A 23,419-nucleotide genomic window follows, 5' to 3' on the forward strand; every position below is an offset into this window, starting at 1 on the left:
ATAGCAGTACCTTAAATCAATTCTTTTTAAATTCATGAAATTTCTAGATTTATGTTACAACATTGGTATGATTTGAACACCATATTAAAGCTTACAAATTAATATACATTGCAACTACCTTTTAAATATATCACAATTAACACAATACTAGTTCCTCATATATAACAAATAGCAGTAGTTTGATTCGAAATACCTCAGCAAGATATAAGTTAGCAGTTGGATTTTTGTGACTCCAAAATAAGCCCATTTTGATCAACACCACTTCTACTAGATCCTTCTTCACTATGCTCACTAAGTATATCAGCATACTCTTTGTACATATCATCAAGCGCGATACACACATTTTCTATATTTTTTCTAGCTTCAACTTCTGGATAAATTAAGGGAAAACACATGTTAACACCCATCATTTTGATCCTAGGGTCCAAAACAGAAGCAAGCGACATAACAAGATTACATTGGCTCCAATATTTGTCAAATTTTCCCTTCATCGATTTTTCCATTTCTTTCATAAAATCAGATTCATCTTGGATAGCTTGATCTAAAACTAGTTTGATTCGAAATACCTCAGCAAGATATAAGTTAGCAGTTGGATATTCACTACCTGAAATAATATTTGTAACAACATTAAATACCTCTAGCAACTTGGAAACTTTTTCAACCTTTTCCCAATCATCATCATCTGGAAGAGTTGTATAGCTTGGTTACCGATCTTGAAAACGAGGGAAGACTTCTTTGAACTGCATTGCAACTGACAACATTTGATAGGTGGAGTTCCAACGAATAGGGCAATCAAGAATTAAGTTTTTACCACCAAGCTTTAGTTGTTGAACTATTTGTGAGAATGTTTGCAACCTTGCTTCAGACTGATTGATGAACTTCACACTTTCACGCACGTCTTCAACTATTTTTGCTATTTTCCCAATACCATCTTGAACAAGCAAATTTAGTATATGCGCACAACAACGCACATGAAATAACTTTCCATCTAACACTAATTTCCGGTGCCTTAAAATCAGAACTTTTAACTCTTTCAAACATCTATCGTTGTAATGTGCATTATCCACTGACACACTAAATATTTTATTTTCAATACCCCAATCTTTAAGACATTTGAAGATAGCATCAGCAATATCAACACCACGCCGAAGAGGAGGAACATGAACAAAACTAAGAATGCGTTTCTGCAAAACCCAGTCAGCATCAATGAAATGGCTAGTTAACACCATGTATTTTATCTTCTGATTTTGTGACTTCCATAAATCAGTGGTCAAACAAATCTTATTTATTGTCCTTAAAGTAGACTTCAACTTTTTTCTTTCAGCTTCATAAACAGCAATACAATCATTCTTCAATGTCTTCCGACTAATTTTCTCATATGAAATATTAGAACACTTCATCATAAAATGAAAACCTTCTTCCTCAACAATACTAAATGCATATTCATGCATCATAATTCAATGTGCGGTGGCTTCTCGTTGTCTTTCATGGTCATATTTATCTCCTGAATTCATTAGTAGTGGTCCAAAAAGTTTCTCATCAATCTTGCTTTTTGTTGGCTGAAAGTTTAATTTTTTTTGTTGTGCTACTAGCTTCTTGTAAACATGGCATGTTTGTTTTAAATGCCTCATCAAATGACTGGTTGATCCACTAGCAACAACAGAATAATTGTTTTTACAGTGTATACATTGCCATTTTTTTCCATTCTTTAATTCCACTTTTTTGAAGTGATCCCAAACTAGAGAAGTTTTCTTCCTCTTGGACTTTTGAATAACAAAGTCACTGCTCTCAACATTTTCTTCATTCACAACTTCATTTGCCGATGTTGATTCATTTGTTAGTGGTTCTTCATTAGTATTTGCATTTAAATCAATGATAGGACTCAATACATTTAAACACTTTTCTCCATCTTTTGGTGGTGATTGTGAATCTCCCAATGATTCAAGTGAGGTACTGTATGACATATGTACAATAGAAAAATAAATAAAACCACAAGTTCCATTAAAAAAATCATTAAAATTTTTAAATAGAACATAATAAAAAAATTCTCATAACAGAGTTATATATTTAGTTCAAACCAAGAAAAATAGATTCAGAAAGAACATATACAAAAAAAAAAAAATCCTCATAACAGAGTTATAATTCATTATATACAGGAAGAACATATTCAACATATTCAGAACACAGTAAAAAATGACAAAGCTACTAAAACAATCAGATAATGAGAATAATAATATTTACCTCTATTGAAAAAAATTGTTGAATCTGGAAGAAAGAGTTAAAGTTTTTTTTCTTCAGAATAGAGAACAAAGACTGAAAATAGGTAATATGAAGGATGAAGGAAGTTCTCTAAAACCTAAAATCTAAAAAGGAATACTAAAGGTTTTGCTTTTGAAAAATGCAATACTAATAAATGGGCATATTTAAAATCTTAAAAATAGTTAATAATAATAATAAAGTAAAAAATAATATAAAAGGATACAAATTAAATCATATAGATGGTACAATATTTAAAAAATATTATTTTTAAAGTGGTGGTAGTTTAAAAAACAAATTTAGAAGTAGTTTAAAATGATGCTTTAAAATTAAAAGTCACGGTGTATTATGTTTTTTTTTTGAGTTAGAAGTATTTTACTTTGTATAAAAAAATGTCACAAGTATTTTTTAAAATATTTAATTTAAGTTAAAAGGTTAAAATCTATACATTATTTTTTTAAATGATACTATTGAGATATATTATTTAAAATATTATATATATATATATATATATATATATATATATATATATATATATATATATATATATATATATATATATATATATATATATATATATATATATATATATATATATATATATATATATATATAACCGAGTCGACTCATAAACCTAACGAGTCGAACTATACATACCTCAAGTTCAGCTTATTTATTTTACAAATTTAATTTTGAGCTCAAGTTCGACTCATTTGGTTCATGAATCAAGTCCAACGAATTAATTATCGAATCGAGTCTCGAACTATTTTCGAATTGGTTTGGTTCATTTCCAGCCCTAATCGAACCAGATCCTTGGGTTGAAATTCTAATTTATTGAGATATATTTATTTATTTTATAGTGTTTTTAAAATTCTGTAGTATAATAATATATATTTGATTTATCAAACGTCTATGAAAAAAGTTAGTGGTTTAGTGGTGAAGATTTCACCTTGATTGACCCCTATTTTTTTACGATAATTCTAGTTTGTTATTTTGTTATTTTTTTGCATCTTCAAAAATTTAATAATATTAAAATAATTAGAAATTATAATAATATATGACATGGATTATTAAACTCTTAAACTAATTTATAATTATATATATTATTTTAATTATAATTATAATATATTAATTGAATATATTCATTTAATTAATTCATAATTAAATATTTTAATTATTAATTACATTTTACTAATTAATAAATAAATATTAATTTTAAATGATTATCATTTAATAATTAAATAATTATTTAATTAATTAAATGATTATTGATTATACATATTACATACGTTTGATTAAAATAAATATATTTTAAATATTTTAAAATTTTAAAATATATTTAGTAGAATATATATATATATATATATATATATATATATATATATATATATATATATATATATATATATATATATATATATATATATATATATATATATATATATATATATATATATATATATATATATATGGGATAAAACAACAAGACAAGCAATATGGTTCAGTTTTAAGGCCGTTAGGCATGGAAGGTTGGGGACCGCAAGTTCAATTTCTTTTTGTTGTAAAAAAATTATTTTTAGGGATTATAATTTTAAATTTGAATAGGTTAATTTTATCAAATATTGATGGACTTTTCATCGGATCTTCATACCAGTTACTATTATATCATGTTAGTATTCAGAGATCTTAAATTGTTCAGGAAAATCGTAAGAGATCTTGGAGGCAGGTTAACTCACCGGAATGTGGAACAGAAAAACGTTTCAATCAGATAGATCATTGATTTTTTTGTTAATTGTTATGTATTTTTACTTTATATCATAATATTAATAATTATTTTTTATTTACTTATTTATTTAATTAAATTATAAGTACAAAATATAAAATTTTAAAAATAATAATATATAAAGCTTGTCACATATGCAATGACATACACATAATTTATAAATAATATGAATCAATTATATTGGCTTCAATGCATACATACGTCAATGGTGATGACACATCTGCTCAATGATAAAATGCATCTATCAATCTAACTTACACATGTTTTAAACGTGTGTATAATATTGTTATTTTGATAAATAAATTAAAATCAAAATTATTATAAAAATTAAATTGAAATAATTAATTATTTTTTAAAAAAATCTATAATTTAAAATAATAGAGTCTTTGTATAACAAAGTTAATTTTTTATAAATAATTTTATTGGATCTAAAACAACAAATCTTCAAAACTAATTTTATAAATAAAAAAGAGTAAATGAGTGATGCACTAACATTATAAATTTATTTTACACCGTCAACCAATGACGACCATGCATCCCATCAAGTCAGACTGAAAATTTTAAAATACTGATATAATATGACAAAATGATATATTTTTATTGAATGACAATGTAAAAAAAATTTACACGGTCAGTGCATCACCATTAAACCCAATAAAAAATTTACATAAATAAATCATAACTCGTTTATATAAGGATAAAATAGTATTATCAACTTTGAATTCTAAGAAAGAGAGGTTATAAGGCGGAAAAGGAAACATAAATTATTAGTTTTACTATTATTTCAAGTACTCTGAACCCAATCGCTCTCAATTGATACATTGGTCGTTTCACTTCCGTATTCAAATTCGACTTTAGCAACAAAATGTTTGGGTAAGTTCAGCCCCACATTCACTTGGTCATAATTCTTTTAATGATAATACTACTACTGAATATTTAACATTAATATATTAGTGTATTAGCTGTGTACTTCAACTAATTTGAACCAGTTAATAGAGTATAAAATATCTATTGAATAAAAAATATCGAGACTTAGTTTACTTACATGTTAAGGAGAGATGATAATTTATCTCATCTCCCGTGGATGGTACTTAATTTTTTTTTTAATAATAAATAGGATAAAAAATCACAAAAATAAGTACGGAAACGGGCTCGGATAATTACACATTTAAATAAGCGGAGATGAGTGCGGATATGAACACCTTAGTACCTACCGTACCTCATACTTGCATAATAGATATTTATATTTTTTAATTTATATTATTATATAAAAATATGTGTCTATCAATTTTTGAAAATACATCAATTTTAAACTAGTACATATTAAATATAAGTGGTCATTTATTTCATAATTCAACAATAAATTTTTTTAAATTTTTTTTATGTTCTTAAAAAGTTAAAATAATATGATATTTTATAATTGATTTATTTATTTTTATTAAAAATGCGTGAAACGGGTACGGGTACGAGCACTTACATACCCCTGTAGGATATGAGTACGAGTGTCAATGTTGGTATTCAAGCAGGTATGATCTCGGGTATGTGGATTTTTTCCAACTGCGTGTATGGGGACGAGTACTATATTATTCTATTCAAGCCCTGCTCATTACCATCCGTAATGTCAAGTAATTGACAATAACCAACACTTTTAAAAGTAGAAGAATTATCTAACTGTCATAACAGAAAAAGTAACTTAACAAAATAATATTTAATATCCTCCTTCAAGCTAAAACGTAATTGTTTGACGTGCTCAATTTGAATAGAATCAAGAAAAAAGGTTGATGATCGAGAGGCTTAGTGAGAATGTCTGCAAGTTGTGTAGAGCTGGGAATTGGCAATAATTGAAGTAACTTAGCAATTAGTTTTTCTCTCACGACATGACAATCAATTTTGATGTGTTTTGTCCTTTAATGAAACATGGTATTTGCATCGATATGACGAGCTAATTGGTTGACACAATATAGGAGAGCGGGAGTAGTGAATGGAACCTTGAAATCAATTAACAAATATGTCAACCATTGGCGTTCACAAACAGTGGATGTGAGTGATATATACTTAGCTTCAGATGAAGAATGAGAAACCGTGTTTTTCTTTTTGGATTTCCAAGAGATGAGGGAGTCTTCTAGAAATATGCAAAAGCCTGTAATGGATCACCTACTATCAATGCATGAAGCCCTGTTTGAATCACTGAAAGCCTTGAGGTGAAGATTGGAAATGGAGAAGAACAATCCTTGAGATGAAGATTGGTTTATGTACCGAAGTACTCGATAAGCAGCTTGCAGATGAATGATTATTGGTGATGACATGAACTGGATGAGTTGCTAGACAGAAGAACTAATATCAAGTCGAGTGGTGCATAAATAAATTAACATGCCAACGAGTTTCCTGTAGGTAGTATGATCAGTGGGAGAGGATTCATCTGAAGCTGAATATTTATGAGATTTTGCCATAGGTGTAAGAGTAGGTTTCATCCTGACGAGACATGTGTCGTGAAGGAGTTCTAGAGCATATTTTATTTGACAAATGGAGATCCCAAGTGAGGATCGAACCACCTTAATGCCTAAGAAAAATTACAGGTTTCCAAGGTCTTTGATCTTGAATGTAATGTCAAGTTTGGATTTCAACTTTTGTATTTCTTCCAAGTCATTTCTAGAGAGAACCAAGTCATCAACGTAGATAAGAAAAATAGTGTGATTGGAACCATTGATTTTAGTGAAGAAGGAATGCTCTGAAGGAGATTGCTTGTACTTTAAGGAATTAAGTAAGGTAGATAACTTCAAAAACCATTGTCGGCTGGCTTGTTTCAAGCCATACAATGATTTATGCAACTTGCAAACATGATCAAAGATAGGTGCAATGAAACCTGGAGGTGGTGTCATGTATACCTCCTCTTCAAGGTCACCATAGAAGAACACGTTATTCCTATCAAGTTGAATGAGGTGCCAATGTTTTGAAGCACTTGTTGCTAAGAGAAGTCTGACAATAGTCATTTTTGCAACTGGGGAGAAAGTGTCCATGTAATTAATTCCTTCAGTTTGTGGGTACCCCTTTGCAACCATTCGGGAATTGAATCTATTTATAGAGCCATCAACATGTCGTTTTCTTTTGTACATCCATTTTCACCCTATTGCTCTCTTACTTTAAGGTAAAAGAGACGTGATCCAAGTGTTGTTAGCCTACAAGGCCTGTAATTCAATGAGCATAGCTTGGTTCCAACATTCATGTTGAGAGGCTTGTTTGAAATTAGTTGGTTCACTTTGATATGTAATGGAGAGGATGTGGTGATTTGAGGTAGAGGTAAGTGGGAGTAACTCCGATAAGGTTGAATGGGATATGGTGTATGAATGGGTTTTGTATGAGGAGAAGAGATGAGGTTGTTACAAAAAAATTCTTCAAATATCTTGGGTCTATGCATGACTTTATTTGAGATTTTTGAAGTGATGAAGGGAGTATAATTTTGGATAGTTGTCAAAGGTTGATCATTGGTAGGTTGAGGAAATTTTTGAGTAGGTATTAGGGGTTGATGATGTGTAGGAGTAAGAGTTTGATGAGGTATAGGTGAAGCTTGATGAGTAGGGTTTGTAGGGATTTCTGATATATCAGATGTTAAAGCCTGAGGTTGAGTAGCAGGTTTATTTGTGAGTGGTTCAGTTGAGTCATGAGGTGTGTCAAAGAAAGGGATATTATAATCAAGGATTTTGGTAGGGGTGGTAAAAGTAGTGGCATTGTGTGAAGTGAAAGGAAATGAGTCCTCATAAAATGAGACATTCATAGATAAAATTATTTCTCTAGTATGGAGATGCATAACAATGTTCCCTTGGTGCCTTGTTTGTAACCAAGGAAAACACCTTTTGTGGCACGGGGATCAAGTTTTTGGCAGCCTTGGAGAATGGTTGAGGAAAAAACAAGACATCCAAATACTTTAATATTGTCATAAGTAGAAGGTGAACCATGAAGCAAATCATAAGGAGAGTTGGAGCTGATGATAGGAGATGGAAGCCTGTTGATGAGGAAAACTGCATGGTTGATGGAAAAGTTCCAAAAAAAAATTTGGTAAGTTGCATTGTAACATGAGAGCCCTTGTAACATTGAGAGTGTGCTTATGCTTCCTTTTTTCAACAGATTTTTTTTTTAGGAGTATCGATGCAAGTCCTTTGGTGAATGATGCCTTTGTCTTTGAAATAATCATCCATCAAGAATTCTCCGTCATTGTCAGTTCTGACTTGTTTGACAGTCTTGCCAAATTGTGTAAGGGCCAAGCTAATGAATTGCATAATCAGTGACCTAGTCTCTAATTTGTTTTTCATTAGGAAGGCCCATGTGTTCCTGGTGTAGTCATCTACAATAGTCGATAAATCATGATGGCCATGGATAGATGAATGTGTGAATGGACCCTAAATGTCCATGTGAATTAGTTCAAAGGAAGAGACAATTTTAATTGTCTTAATGGAAAAGATAGTTTTGTTTGTTTTGCATAATAGCAACAATCACAAATAGCATTAGAATGATCAGAAATATCAAGGAATCTTTGCTTTATATTATTGATAACATTGTGAGAAGGATGTCCAAGTCTATGGTGCCAAAGGCTAAACTTATGGGACGCATTGTAATTACAAGATTTGAAAGTTACATAAATGTTTTGAGGAATAAACACACAAGAATCATGTATAAGTATATACGATATATTGTAAACTCTAGCAAGCCCAATCATCCTCAGTGAAGGTTGTTCCTGAATAGTGCAAGAGCAATGATCAAATATAAGATTGCATTTGTTTTGAGAGGATGATCGACATGCAGAAATCAAGTTACAGTTGATTTCAGGAACAAAAAGAACATTATACAATGTTAAATTTTCATTCAATTTGACGGTTCCATATTTGGTAGAAAGAATGTGGGAACTATTAGGAAATTTTATGACAATAGGTTTGATAGAGTGATGAGAGTAAAAAAGATTCAATGATGAGCAAATGTGATTTGTTACACATGTGTCAATGATCCAATCATTACCTAAAGAACTAATAGCATTATGAAGGTTGTGTGTAAACCTGAGGAATATGTATGAATGATATGTGAGTCAGATTTTCTCGATTTTTCACTTTTACTCAGAAAGGATACAAGTTTATTGTACATGTCGTGTGTGAGTTCAACCTTGGTGTCTTGATCATTGGTTTGAATATGTCGGTCCCGATCTTCAACAAAACTTTCCATATTGTCGGAGGAGTTAACTTTGTCCTTGAATCTGAATCTTGGTGGGAATCCATGTTTTAAATAACATGTATCAAGTGTGTGATATGTCTTGCCACAAAAGGAACATGCCTTGAAATTGGAGATGCATCAACCTTGAAAGTTAGGTATGCCACGACCCTTACCTTGTTTCTGTTGGAATTTTCCATTGGCTTGTTGATTGTTGGTGTTGGTAAAGACGATCTTGGCCGGTTTAGTGGTGATGGTGGAGGTCAATTGTCTTTTTTGTTGCAAGATTAAGGAGAAAACCTTTCTGACTTCGGGAAGAGGCTTAACCATGAGGATATTGGATTTGATATTGGTGAAGTTCTCATTCAAACCTTTCAAGAAGCATATAATATTTTCCATATCTCTTTGTTTTCTGAATGTGACACTTGCGCCACATGTGCAATGGGAAGAGGTCGTAGAGTTTCCAAATCTTCCCATAAAGTTTTTAATTCATTGAAGTAGGTTGTCATTGTTTTGTCACCTTGAGGAATTGAATAGATTTGTTGCAATAAATCAAAGAGACAAAAGTGATCACCTTTTGAGAAGCGATTGGAAATGTCTAACCAAAGTTGTGTTGCATTCTCAATGTAGATTGTGCTTTGGGCAATGCCAGAGGATAAGATGCAAAAAGGTATGCAAGAACGATGTTATTGCAGCGTTTCCATGTGTCAAATAAAGGATCATTTTCACCTGGTGTTGTGATCTTGTCATTAATGAATTTGATATTGTTATTGCTTAAAAAAGCTTGTTTCATGGATCGACTCAAAGATTCGTAAGTGTTTTCTAAAAGTGGCAGAGAAGCAAGAACGACGTATGGATTTTCTATGGGATGAATGTAGTATGGACTGGATTGATCAAGCGATGGAGTCTTGATTTAGTTGTTGTCGTTATGGTTTGTTATTGGAATTGTTTCGGTTATTGTTTTGTTTGTTGAGGTCATCTTGATCATGATCTTCCATTGTTTAAGATGTTGGTGAAGCTCAATAAATGTAATGGATAGAGAAAGAAGATGGGTCTTCCAAGTTATACACTATTGATACCATAATAGAGTATGAAATATCTATTGAATGAAAAATATTGAGACTTAGTTCTCATGTTATTCATTGATCAAATATATAAAAGGGTTAGTTACTTATGTGTCAAGTAACTGAAAATAACTAACACTCCTAAAAAGTAGGAGAACAATCTAATTGTCATAACAGAAAAAGTAACTTAACAAAATGATATTTAATATCAGTTAAAATAAAATTGAAAGTCGATATAAGACTTAGATAAATCTCTAAATATAACCATCAATATTTTTTACCTTTACAAAAAATGATAATAACTACTAAAAACTCTCACACACAATCATATGCGTGTCAGGATTTTTCTAACAATATCAACTTCTCTAGTTAAATTAGAATTTATAGATCTGCTTCTATTTATAAGAAAACGTTTCTTTTATATTAACTAAATAAATAATATATCATTATAAGTACGACCAGACATAATAATAATTACTCTTGAATTTGAACACATTAGAGCATCTCCAAATTTTCCATTATATATGCTCCTAGGAAAACCTTTCTTAGAAAAAAAAACACTATAAAAACGTGGAATAAATTTATATTCTTGAAAGATTCTACTATACAAGGGACACTACCCCACCACAACGTACAAGCACGCCAATAACGCATGCTGTCCCCATTTTTGCTTGGCCGTCACGGGTACATTAATTTACTATATTAGTAACCAAAACTGATTTTAGTTCCTAAAATAAGTAGGAAATATATCGACTTTAAATTTTAGAAGAAAAAAATCAAAACTGACTTTAAATTTTAGTAATCAAAACTCACATTCAGTTATTGACTGAACTCCAAGATTCTCTCATGAAACTCTATAAATATCTGCTCAACCAGTTATTTTTCACTTGTTAGAAATTCAAAAAGAAACTAGTGATAAAAGCTCTTTCTCTAACTAATCTTCTTCTGCATGTTACACGTAAATCAAAAACTGATATAGAGAAAAAGAAAAGAAACATGAGTGTGGATCATATGAGAGAGCCATTGTTGAAGAAGAATCGCCATTACTATCAGGATTGTCCTGGTTGTAAAGTTGAACGAGCAAAAGAGCTTAATCAAGGTGTATCTGTTACAAATCTTCTCATCATTTGGATGGTGGTGTTATCTTCAAGTAACCAATTTTCATTTTTCCGATTCCAACACTTTTCAGTGCTTAGTTCTTCTCTGATCTCTGTGTTTTCTCATGTTTAGCACTTCCTGCATCATCACTCTTTCCATTCCTGTATTTCATGGTGAGTTTACTGTATATTGTAATTCTTGGAAGTGGCCAAACACATAGTATAATTCTCAATGATGCAACGTTTTTTTTCTTCTTCAGATTAGGGATTTTAAAATTGCGAAATCTGAGGCTGATATTAGTTATTATGCTGGTTATGTAGGTAAGATTATTTTTATTATTTCTTTTATATTTGAAGTCTTTATTAGAAGATGTTTCGGTTCGCTTATGATGGATGATAATGTTGTAGGATCATCATTCATGCTTGGAAGAACTTTAACATCTGTATTATGGGGAATGGTTTCTGATCGATATGGTCGAAAACCTGTCATGGTTATCGGCGTTTTTGCAGTGTAAGTAGATGTTTTCTGTTGCATATGAATGTGTTGTTTTCTGTAATCACTAATGCTTGCTTGATTTCAGTGTCATTTTCAACACGCTATTTGGCATTAGTACGAGTTTTTGGATGGCGGTTATCACAAGATTTCTTCTCGGATGTTTGAATGGTGCAATTGGACCGACGAAGGTACTACAAGTTTTTAATTTTTGTTTTCATCTACTGCACCAGGTATTTGACAAAACTCCTCTATGCAATAGGCTTATGCTACTGAAATTTTTCGAGAAGAACATCAAGCTCTTGGACTCTCAACGGTATGTCTCACCAGTTATATACTATAAAAACGGTCTGCAACTGCGATTAAGTCTGTATTTTATATGTCTTTGCAACTGCATTACAACTACAATTTAAAAATCTGTACAATATGAGCTCTTAATAATAATGAACTCCATCATAATGATTCTAAGTGTGATATATTGTTTCAGGTGAGTGTAGCTTGGGGAACAGGTTTAATCATTGGACCAGCATTGGGAGGCTATTTGGCTCAGGTACCATATTTATTCTTTGCTTTCTCAAGTAGGGATGTTCATGTTACGGTTCGGTCAGAAAACCGATCAAGCTGAGCCATAATAAAAGGTCACCCGAACCGAACCATTTCAAATTACCTAGAACCAAACTAAACCATGATTATTGGTTTGGTATATCGGTTCGAAATTTTAAACTATATCAAACTATTAGAAGACAGTTTTTCCAAAAAGCTTATACATGCGCATAATATTATTATTCTTTTAACTATCACTCTCATATTTTCTTCTTGCAGCCAGCTGAGAAATACCCACATATATTTCCAAAGGGTTCCTTTTGGGATAAGTAAGTGAATTTTCCCCACATTTTCACTTTATTAATAAAAGGTTCTGTTTGGATTTCGAAAATGTTTTCTATTTTCGTTTTCGGTTTTCACTTTTAATTACAAATCTGTCATTTTGTTTCTGTTTCGGTTCCTCTCTTCAAATATTACAAACGATACTGTAAATAACTTTTTAAAACCAGAATATGGAAACAGAAAATATTCTCTAATACACGCTAAGTATTTAACTTTGGCTCGACTCTGATCTTGTGTTTCTATTGGCTTAGGTATCCTTACTCCTTGCCAAGCTTTATAATATCTGCGGTTTCATTGATAGTAGTTATTGCCTGCTTGTGGATTCCGGTACATATCTTTGCTTTTTATGGATTTTCTTTTCAACACTTTTGTGCTGTCGTTTCATAATGTAAAGTTTCTACCTCAATAAAATACTTTAAACTGCATGCAGGAAACACTTCACAAGCACAACGGTAACAATGTGTCCACAGATGATGCTGAAGCTTTAGAAAACGGAAGCAACAATGTTGACAAAGAAAAAACAGTCCAGAAGAATGAAAGCCTCTTCATGAATTGGCCCTTAATGTCATCTATAATTGCTTACTGTGTCTTCTCACTTCATGATATTGCTTATCAAGAGGTAAATTTCAAATTCATAAAGTTAAAATGAATTTAATTAGATATATGGTTTTTTTTCGAAATCTCATGCTTCTTTTATCTGTTTTCTTTAGGTTTTCTCTTTGTGGTGTGTTAGTCCTCCAAGTCTAGGAGGTATGAACTTCTCAACTGATGATGTTGGTAATGTTCTTGCAATTTCAGGTGCATTTTTAGACCTTTAACAATTTGTATTCCTATTATTACATAATAGACCTTTTTTGTACTTTTACTAACTTCTGGAATTTTCAGGTCTAGCACTTGTGATCTACCAACTAACCCTATACCAGTATATGGAAAAAGCTTGTGGACCTGTTGGAATCGCCAGAATCACAGGGGTTAGTTTCGTCAGTTTCATCTTATTGTGCCAATTACTAAAATTCTGCATTTTTCTTGTCATTTGAATTATGTTATGTTTTATACGCAGATATTTTCAATACCACTTTTGCAAAGTTACCCCTTTATAGCAATGTTGTCAGGCATAACATTATACATATTCATTAGTATTGCTTCCATCCTCAAGAATATTATAGCTGTAAGTTCATTTCTAAATTTGGTGACAAAAGGTTATCTATTTCTATTACAAATTTCACTGACTGGTATTCCTTTTGATGGACTTACAGGTGACAATTACAACAAGTTTATTCCTTATACAAAATAGAGCAGTGGTAAGTGTATTTCATTAAAAAAAATTGTTTCTACAGAAAAAGTTGTTTGATATTAGTTTTTGATGAAATTGTTGCTTTGAAAAACAGGAACAAGACCAAAGAGGGGCAGCTAATGGTATATCTATGACAGCTATGTCTCTATTCAAAGCTATTGGACCTGCCGCAGGTGGTACAATGTGAGTTTGATTTTACCGTAATTTCTTCCACAATTTCTAGTTACTTTATTTAGATATTTTATTTAGATATTTGGAGAGTTAACATAAAGTTCATATGTAATTTTCTTCTTATGATCTTGGTCAACACAGACTAACTTGGTCACAAAAGCGCACTGATGCTTCTTTTCTCCCAGGTATGATCCTCAACATTTCATACCGAAAGAGTTTTCTGTGTGTTAGCTAGATGTATTACTTGGTAGCTTACAATTGCACATTTAATTGCAGGCAGCCATGTGGTATTTTTCTTTTTGAATGTGGTTGAAGGAATTGGAATACTTATGATGTTCAAACCATTCCTTGGTGAAAAGAAGAAAACACTTTCAGATCAGTTACATTGATAGTAGACAACTTTGCTAGAGTTATGCAATCTCAATGGGTCATTATTGAGGACACTGATGGCATTTAAATGCATCATTAGTCTTGTTCTTCGTTTCTAAATTGTTAGTAGCAATTAAATGTATAAAAGCAAGTGAAAAGAATTGCATAAGAATGAAAATAAAAAGGAAAACAATAGAAGGATAGTTGTAACTTGTAAGGAAATAGAAAAGCTGGAGTTTGTGATTCTCTTTTGGAATCATGATTCTCAAGCTGAAAGTGACATCACTATAAAATCTTCATTGCCTTTCTGGTTTTCTATTTTATGACCTTTATAAATTTGTTTCAACTATGTTAATGAGAATTAAATTTCATGTGGGATTATATAGTTAAATTCTATATATAAGTTACATAGCTCATGTATGAATATATTTTCATGTAAACAAAACAAATCACCAGATCAATAGATACAGAAATATGATACACAGCATGGTTTAACAAATTAGTTTCTATAATCCCAGATGTAAAATGCAATATTAGCCTTCTAATCAACGTCAACACTAATTACTACATTACAACAATCCAAGATAAAGATCTGCATGTCGATGATATTGTCAAGCGCTCAGGGGCAATAACTCACCAAAATTTTGCTCTTAAAATTAGGAATATGGCAGGATAATCCAAGTCAGAGCCAAGAAATAGCAATGCCCGTAGACCAACGTGAATAATTTTGAATAAATAAAACCTACCCTTCAGAGTGATATTTGGAAGTAGCGCACACTAAGTTGGAGCCTCGAAGCTGAATCTGGCTCTTGCTTGACATTGAATTTCCTCATCTGTCAAATAAAGAGTATGCACATGTAAAACTTCAAGAAATTAGCCATAATGGGATAGAAAATTTCTTTTAACTGAAGAGAATCTCAACTCAGTTGGTAGATAATGATAAGCATAAACATTTGCATACATGTGAACATATGTGTGAGATCCATGCATGATCTTAAAGCATGTTCTATAAGATTTTGATGTGCTCCGTTAAAATATTTTACATGAAGACAACAGAGAAAACATCAATTAGCATTGGAAGCTGCACCCTTCCAAAACAAATGCCAATAGCACATGAACAACAATAACAACTTACTCGTTTCCTCACTATAGCACGGTGCACATGTAATACCAAAGTTTCACTTGGGTCATTCTGAACGCAATGGGATCCTCTACAGTTGGAGAAGGGTGCATGTTGGAGAGAATCTTGGTCTTTTCAGAACTCAGTCAATTTTATCCGTTCTTAGCATTTTTTTCCATATCTTATCTACCTTAAATGGTCAAATCGTCTCTAGAAAACGTATCATCGTTTTAATAGTCACAAGTGCTACTCCTATTGTCTATCTATCACATTTATTACTAAACTTTATCTCATATTTCTCATTCATCCACCACAACATTCTCATCTCTGAGCTTAATAGGCACCTTTCTATCACAAATAACACCCAAAACATATCTTCATTTCATCAGCTAACTTGATTATGACCTACATCTTTTTCTTATACATATCAAATGTACCTAACCGTATAACTTTTGGTGTAGCATGATCTTCATTCTTCGACTTTTAACTTTAAGTCAAAGCTAGCATGTATTGCTAAACTTGCATTGTATACACTGCACCTTACTTCTAGTATACCAATTAAGGGTCGTTTGGTAGAATTTAAGGTTTTGCCTATGTTATCAATCTTGGATAGCGGCACAGCTCGGCCATCTCTAAAAATGGAACGGAATGGGAGCGGGAAGCAGAACGGCCGATATTTAAGTAACACGGATACTAATATTGTTAATATTAATAAACACAAACCTTTAGCTCAAAAGCTTATACTGATGACCACGAACAACAAAATGAATCATAGAAATGAACTCAAATGGTATCTATCGCGAACTTGGGGCATTATGATTTTAGATGCCCAGCTGAATGGAATTAAAAATTCGAAAAATCTTCAAATTCTCGATCACCTTTTTTTTACTACGCATTCTTAAATATATAGGTGCATTGTCATAACAAGCACCTATACAATACTCCTAGAAAAGCATTATCTTAGACTTCTTATAATAGTAGTTATAGACAGTTTTGGGAAGTTATTGTGTCAGTTAAATTGTATAATTTTATGAATAAATAGAGAAAGCAAAGGAGAAACTGATTATTAGACCAAGCTCTCAAGTTCTTTGAAGGAAGAAACCAAGACTCTCGAATTTCTGGGATAGGAATTGCTTTATATCTATTCTATCACTTTCTCTGATGTATAAGTGTGTTAAATCTGTATCAATAATATAAACTGTTGTTCTAGACAAATTCTGCAAAGAATTGTACTAGCGTTTCTGTTTTCTTTTTCTTAATTCATTCACTATAGATACCAGTTTCTATCACATTCATGCATATTTCAAATAACGTATCACTAGCTTATAGAAAAGAACTTTGAAATTGGTATGCATTCAATATAAATATCAAAGTACTTTGAAAACGAGCAATAGATCCACAGACCTCATTTAGCCATGAACAGGCTTCCAAGAACCATGTTAGCTGTGAGCAACTGCAACAAAATATCAACCAAAGAAACCACGGCACTTTGCTGATCCACACAAGCATTTCTTTTTCCTTCTTTGTGCACTACTACCCTCGGCATGACCGGCAAGGACAAATCCATAATCATATGTTAACTCTGCCATAGGAGGAATATGTTTAAGGGCAAAAAATGCAATGTGGAGAAAGGATTGATTGTTTTCCGCATATAAGACCGGCTGCCAAAATACATTCGGGGAGCAACTATGGTTCATGAATCTACCCACATTTCCCACATTCCTGGCACTTATAATGAGAGGAGATGGTATAGTATAATCTTCACTCGGAACATTTGAACTTACTTCTTCCAGTAAGCCAGGTTCATGATTCCACTTGAATGGTTGATAAATACGGCTTGTGTCGAAAATATATTCATCATCATCTCCTTCACCATTCTGACATACCTTAGCTCTGTCAACAACTTCTCCTGCATATTCGCAAATAAAGCTACCAGCACGAATAGGATCCAGTGTCCGAAGCCCCCAGCCCCTATCCTTTGTTTTGAAAACTTCCATCTGTTGCTTTAAACCAGTCTGCGATACTCGATTTTTGCAGTTAGGAAGACACCGACACATAGGGCCACATTCGTGAATCAGCGGCTTCCGACTCACTAGAATACTATTTGCAGTATACGGAAAATCACCTTCGTTTCTTTGAATGCAAGAACAGTTCAAATCACCAGGGATGCATGCTTTGTTACAATTGCAGCCAAACGAAGGCTGCACTAAACCAAAAGGTTTCGGTTTTTTGAGAGACATGAAATAAGTGAAAAAGGCAGGACCTTTTTCATCATCAACATCATTGACAAGTGATACTGGAATACTTTCAACTCCATTGGAGAGGTCAGCAAGGATAAAGCCATTCCTTGAAGCAGAACCTGCTTTCCACTTTTGAGCCAATTTCCAAGTAGCAAAAGCACTTTTTTGTCCAGGTAACCTTACCAACTTATACTTAAATATACCACCACCAGATTTCCCTCTTTCAATCCAAGAATCTTGGATTTTATACAAACCATCATACATATAGATTTTTGCACTTCTATTTGTAGCATCTCTCAATCCCCGAATGACTCTAACTTCGTCGTGCCGTTGCGCACTTCTGTCCAAAGCAAGATTACCCCTTTGGAGCTTCTGATCAGTCACATGCTTATCTTTCTTGTTGAAATTCTCACCTTGACCACTATAAACTAAAACATCATTATCCTCCGTATCATCACCATATACTCCTGACGAAACAACACTTAACGCCACAGTATCCTCCTTCGACCCGTCCTTGATGTTCATGTAATCAATTCCACCCATCGATTGACCGTGTAAACCCACAAGACACATTTCCATTCGAAAAAAGAAAATATCCCCAACCTCAATCCCAGGCACCACTCCCACTCTTCTCCTCAAATTCGTTTTAACCCCTTTACATGTCAAAGCATTGCTTGCTCTGAGATCCGCACGCTTGATGGCATGTGAACTATTCAGCTCCTTTGAATCCTCAAGCTGGCATAGCCTTCTTCGAATCGAATCAAATGTCATGAGCACGCGATTAACCGATTCATGATCTCCGTCCGCATTTCGAGACGGGTTAACACCAATATTAGAACTTTGACCATCACCGGCCACCTCCCGAGTTTTCTTATTCTTCTTCCTTTTAAGAAACTCTTTACAATTCTGTATATTCTCTGTACCTCGCTTCCGTGTACTATCAACACATTCATCACCGTTCAAGCCTTCTGAAAACGAATTAACATCTCCGTCTGCTCGTGGATTCACTTCTTCGTCAACCGAACTCTTGTAGAACCTTATTGGAGTCACTTTAGCAGCAAGAGGAGTTTCTCGAGTCGTTTCTTTCGCAGAAACAACAGGAATTTCCTCGGCTGTCTCAGCATCAACGGGAATTTCCTCAGCTTCTTTTGGAAGAGGAATTTCTTGGGGTTTCTCAAATGAATAAAATGGAGGAAACCCAGATGGGTATTTGGCAGGAAAACAAGACTGAATATTTTTCGGCAATACAGGAGCTAAACTACGCAAGGGTTTCACTTCTACAATCCTAGATTTATCAACTGAATCTGAAGCATGAACGGTGTTGTTGCCTTCCATCAAAATATCTATAAAAAAATAAACTTTTCGTATGAAATTTCACATATTTTGCTCATAAAATATACAATTGTAACTCTTGGAATGAAAAATGCTACGATAAATGAGATTTGAAAAATGATTGAGAAAGTAAATAGATGAAATTTGGGGCGTAGAGTATGAGAAAATCACCGAAAGTTGCATATGGTTGAAGATGCTTGAAATTGAGAAGGAGAGAAACAGAGAAGAAATCGTAGAGTGAAAATATTCTTAGAAGTAACGATTTCAATTGTCTTTTCCAGTTTTCCAGAATTATTATTACTATTATTATTTTTTCTTCATCCAAGAGTTGTTATTACATTATTTTTCTTCCATTTTTTTATGAGAAAATGGATGTTGAAGCGTAAATTACACCGTGAACCAAACCAATGAGAAACATATATTTTGTTAAATTAATCTATAAATTTTAAACTATTTATAATGAATGTGTAATATTTGACATGTACACTATAATTAAACTCTTTATTTATTTTGTGAAAATCATTAGCATCTATTCCATTTTTATTTTATGAAAATCAATTATTTAAGATTCTTTTCCCTAAAAATAAGTATATCTTTTAAACTTTTCAAAACATATTAAAAGGAAAAATGTAAAGAAAAAAAAATATAATGGCATTAAAGATTTTAAAATAAAAAAAAGTTCAATGTAAAACAATTTTATGCAAGTATTGTCCTTTAATAAAATCATGTCTTGAGAAATTGTAAATATATTTTTAAAAATTAATTTATAAAGATGATATTAAAGAATTCTTTAATTGATTGTGTATATAAATATCTTAGTCTATTGATGTATTTTAATTAACTATTTATAAAACAAAAGATTAGTTGTTATGCATCTTTTAAATATATTGGTGGTTATGATTAAGTGACGGTGTAAAAAATATTTATATTTTTAGTGTATATCAATTAAATTCAAACAAGAAGAGATTAATTATAAAAAAGAATACAAATCTAATAATTTAAAATGTTTGTGGATTTATTTGACTTAAATTCATTTTAAAGTTAAATTAAAAATATATATATTTATAAAAATAAGTAAAATTATTCCAATGGTCCTTCGATTTAATTTCAAGTAACTAGTTATTTATCTTTTTTTTATGTTTTGAATTTTTACATTCTAAAATATTGGATAACAGGATAGCACAAATGATATTATCATACAACTAAAATTAAGATTTGAGAGTATGAATTGACACAATATTTTTGTAGAAAACCATGAACAACAATAAAAAAAATATTATGGTATGTCGAAGAAATTACAACATTATTTTTTAAGAGCGCGCTAAGAAAATCTTATATGAGAAATATTAATTTTCTCTTTAGTAGTGTTAGAAGAAATAATGATTATGGGATGATAATGTTATTGTTAGTATAAATAGCCTACACACTTTTCTTTGTATCATCAACACGCCAAAGATTTTAATAATTTTTACATTTTCTTTCCCACGAATTGGTTTTATGTGTTCACAATCCGGTAGTTAGACTTACCATTATCCCCCACTTAAAGTCAATTTTGTTTTTTTTTAAAATTCTTCTAGCTTGTCAATTCCATGATGTTACTTTTATGATAGGCCACAATAGATTTTACACCAAATAAATTTATCAACATTGATGAGTTTTGTCATAACATATGTTAGGTTGTCTTTAATGTGAATCTTCTGCGTGTCCGCACTCCCTTCTTCTACTACTTCTCGAACATAATGATATTGTACTCCTATGTCTTTTGTCCTGGAATAAAAGACTAAATTCCTTACAATGTGCAAGGCATTCAGACTGTCACAGGACATGATAATCTTTTGTTGTTTATGCTCGAGCTCTTCCAATAATCTTTGAATCCAAATAGCTTCCTTTCATGCTTGGATAGCTTCCATATATTGTGCTTTTGTAGTATATATAGCTACAATAGTGAGCAATTTGGATAACCAACTTATCATTTTACCTACAAGTGTAAACACATAGTCAATAGTAAATTTTCTTTTGTCAGTATCACTTGCATAATCTGAATCAATGTATCCTTTAACAACAAACTCTAATATTCCAAAACATAATGAAACGTATGAAATCAAAAGTCAAGGTGTGTCAGATGAATTCCATGATATCAAGTCACAAGTGTCAAAGCAAAGGTCAAGATCCTAATTCTTAGTCCATAACTCCACAAAGATGCCAAGGATAGTAATCATAAGTCCATGAATTAGGAGTAACACGCTTCTTTTTTAGGTTTTTGTTAGTGTCTTCTTTACAATATTATCAAAAGAAAGATCTAAATGGTCAAAGAACAAAATAATATAATCACACAACAATATGATATGAAATGCTAAACATAAAATATAAAGTAAATGACATAAAAAGTAAAGGCATAAAGATAAATGACTTTGAAGTAAAAGTTAATACAAGTAAATTGTTAGTAAATGATGTTAGCAATCAAAGATGAAAAGATGTTTTGATCACTTTTTGGAGAACACTCAACTATTCACTCACAAGCATGAAAATATGAACCTTATACATTATTTATAAGAAGGGCTCCAACTTGGATAAAATCAACAAGTATGCCACTATCTCTCACAAATGGAAAAGGAGTAAATTTTTCACACAATACCATGAGGAATAGGAGACTTACAATCTCACTTATAAAAATGCAATTGCCTATGGGATAAATTTAGCGCTATGTTAAGTAATCGTAATTAGACTTATATAGAAGTCACAACTATCTAAGACCGGTCAATAATAATGTTTGTGTTAATACATGCTAGAGAAATGATATTTAAATCCTCCTCCTAAAGCTATGGCACACAAGAAAAGAAAATGAAAGGGGATGATCAAGCACAAAGGCTATGAGGATGGTCCATTACTTCAATCCATATTTCATGACACTTAGGACAAACTTATGCATCAATCCAAAGTACCTTAAATGATTCATGATCACTTAGAAGGTAGATTTTAAATGATGAAAGTTCATCAAGCACCAATCCACACATCATGAACAAGATGTACACCAATCCATCCAATTGATCAAAAGAAAATAAAGGGATGAAGATGAAAGGGGACAAAAGAAGTCACACAAAAATTGAATCACAAATTTGATCAAGTCATCATCAAAATCAATCATCCATTTTGGTGGGTTGGGGTTTTTACCCCATCAACACCCAAGATCCATTGAGTTTGATGAGACTTGAAGTCAAAATCATCATGATCCAAGGCCAACAGAAACTCACAAGATTAAACAAATTAAATCTCATGCCGAATTTAATCTCATGCTTCAAATTAATTTACGTGAACTGGGCAAAGAGAATTTCAAATAAGTTTCATAAACCAGATAAGTTAGGGGAAAGCAACAGAGAGTGAAGGACTACATTGTGGTAACTTGTTTGAGTTCAAATGATGCTCAAAACTACCTTGTCCAGATGGTGATCAGAAGTTGATGAAGTTCGATATGGTTAGAACACTTCAGAAGGTCTCAGAGCTTGGGAATTGTTTTAAAAGCTTCAGAGGATGTCGATAGAGCTAATAGAATCAAGAAAATGAATTGAAACAGGCTGAAACTCAAAACACGATAGTTGAAATTTTTGGAAAAAACTTCAAGTTGCAGCACGGGTTTCTTGGCTCTCAAAATCTTGTAAATGAATGCAAAAGCTTCCTCTATTTATAGGCAATGTAATTGGATCCAAATACGTGTGGAATGATGCAGAATTCATGCAAAACGAGTTTGATCCAAGTGTGTGAAAAGTATGACTTGAAACTCCTCAAAACTTAGTCAAATGATGCGTTTTAAGTGTCAATTAACTTCTGGAGATTTGATTAAACATGTTTAGGACCAAAAACACTTGCTAATTTGGCTTGGAATTGAGTTTAGTCATGATCAAATTTCGGGCAATGGTGATTTCTTCAGTTCCAAGTTACCATGTTCAACTCAATGGGGCATCCTATTCAAGAGGATTTTTTATCCCATTCTTTTTGCAATGTGTTAACATCATGGTCAAGATTACAGTGAGCAAAGAAATGTTGCATTTAGATGTTTGAGTACAAAGTTATGGTGTGTTGAAGTTGGCATAAAACACTGGTTACATAACTTAGAAAAATTTGAAT

At 32.0% G+C, this 23,419-nt stretch overlaps 2 protein-coding genes across 2 annotated transcripts; one reads left to right on the forward strand and one right to left on the reverse strand.

The window, feature by feature from the left end:
- Positions 1–11,068: 11,068 nt before the first annotated feature.
- Positions 11,069–14,923, forward strand: LOC127075631 (protein ZINC INDUCED FACILITATOR-LIKE 1). Its single transcript, XM_051017083.1, has 17 exons — positions 11,069–11,446; positions 11,527–11,567; positions 11,654–11,714; positions 11,802–11,904; positions 11,975–12,077; positions 12,149–12,202; positions 12,374–12,436; positions 12,709–12,758; positions 13,023–13,098; positions 13,202–13,390; positions 13,482–13,569; positions 13,657–13,742; positions 13,832–13,939; positions 14,028–14,072; positions 14,160–14,248; positions 14,378–14,421; positions 14,513–14,923. The coding sequence occupies exons 1-17, from the start codon at positions 11,293–11,295 to the stop codon at positions 14,623–14,625; spliced, it is 1,467 nt and encodes a 488-aa protein (XP_050873040.1). The 5' UTR covers positions 11,069–11,292; the 3' UTR covers positions 14,626–14,923.
- Positions 14,924–15,021: 98 nt separating this feature from the next.
- Positions 15,022–19,670, reverse strand: LOC127075630 (histone-lysine N-methyltransferase, H3 lysine-9 specific SUVH1). Its single transcript, XM_051017082.1, has 3 exons — positions 19,469–19,670; positions 17,130–19,308; positions 15,022–15,438 (listed from the first exon to the last, which is right to left on the reverse strand). Exon 2 carries the CDS (start codon positions 19,298–19,300, stop codon positions 17,192–17,194), a length of 2,109 nt encoding a protein of 702 aa, XP_050873039.1. The 5' UTR covers positions 19,301–19,308; positions 19,469–19,670; the 3' UTR covers positions 15,022–15,438; positions 17,130–17,191.
- Between the last annotated feature and the right edge of the window lie 3,749 nt (positions 19,671–23,419).

Source organism: Lathyrus oleraceus, chromosome 4, assembly GCF_024323335.1.
Source record: "Lathyrus oleraceus cultivar Zhongwan6 chromosome 4, CAAS_Psat_ZW6_1.0, whole genome shotgun sequence".
Lineage (NCBI taxonomy): Eukaryota > Viridiplantae > Streptophyta > Magnoliopsida > Fabales > Fabaceae > Lathyrus > Lathyrus oleraceus.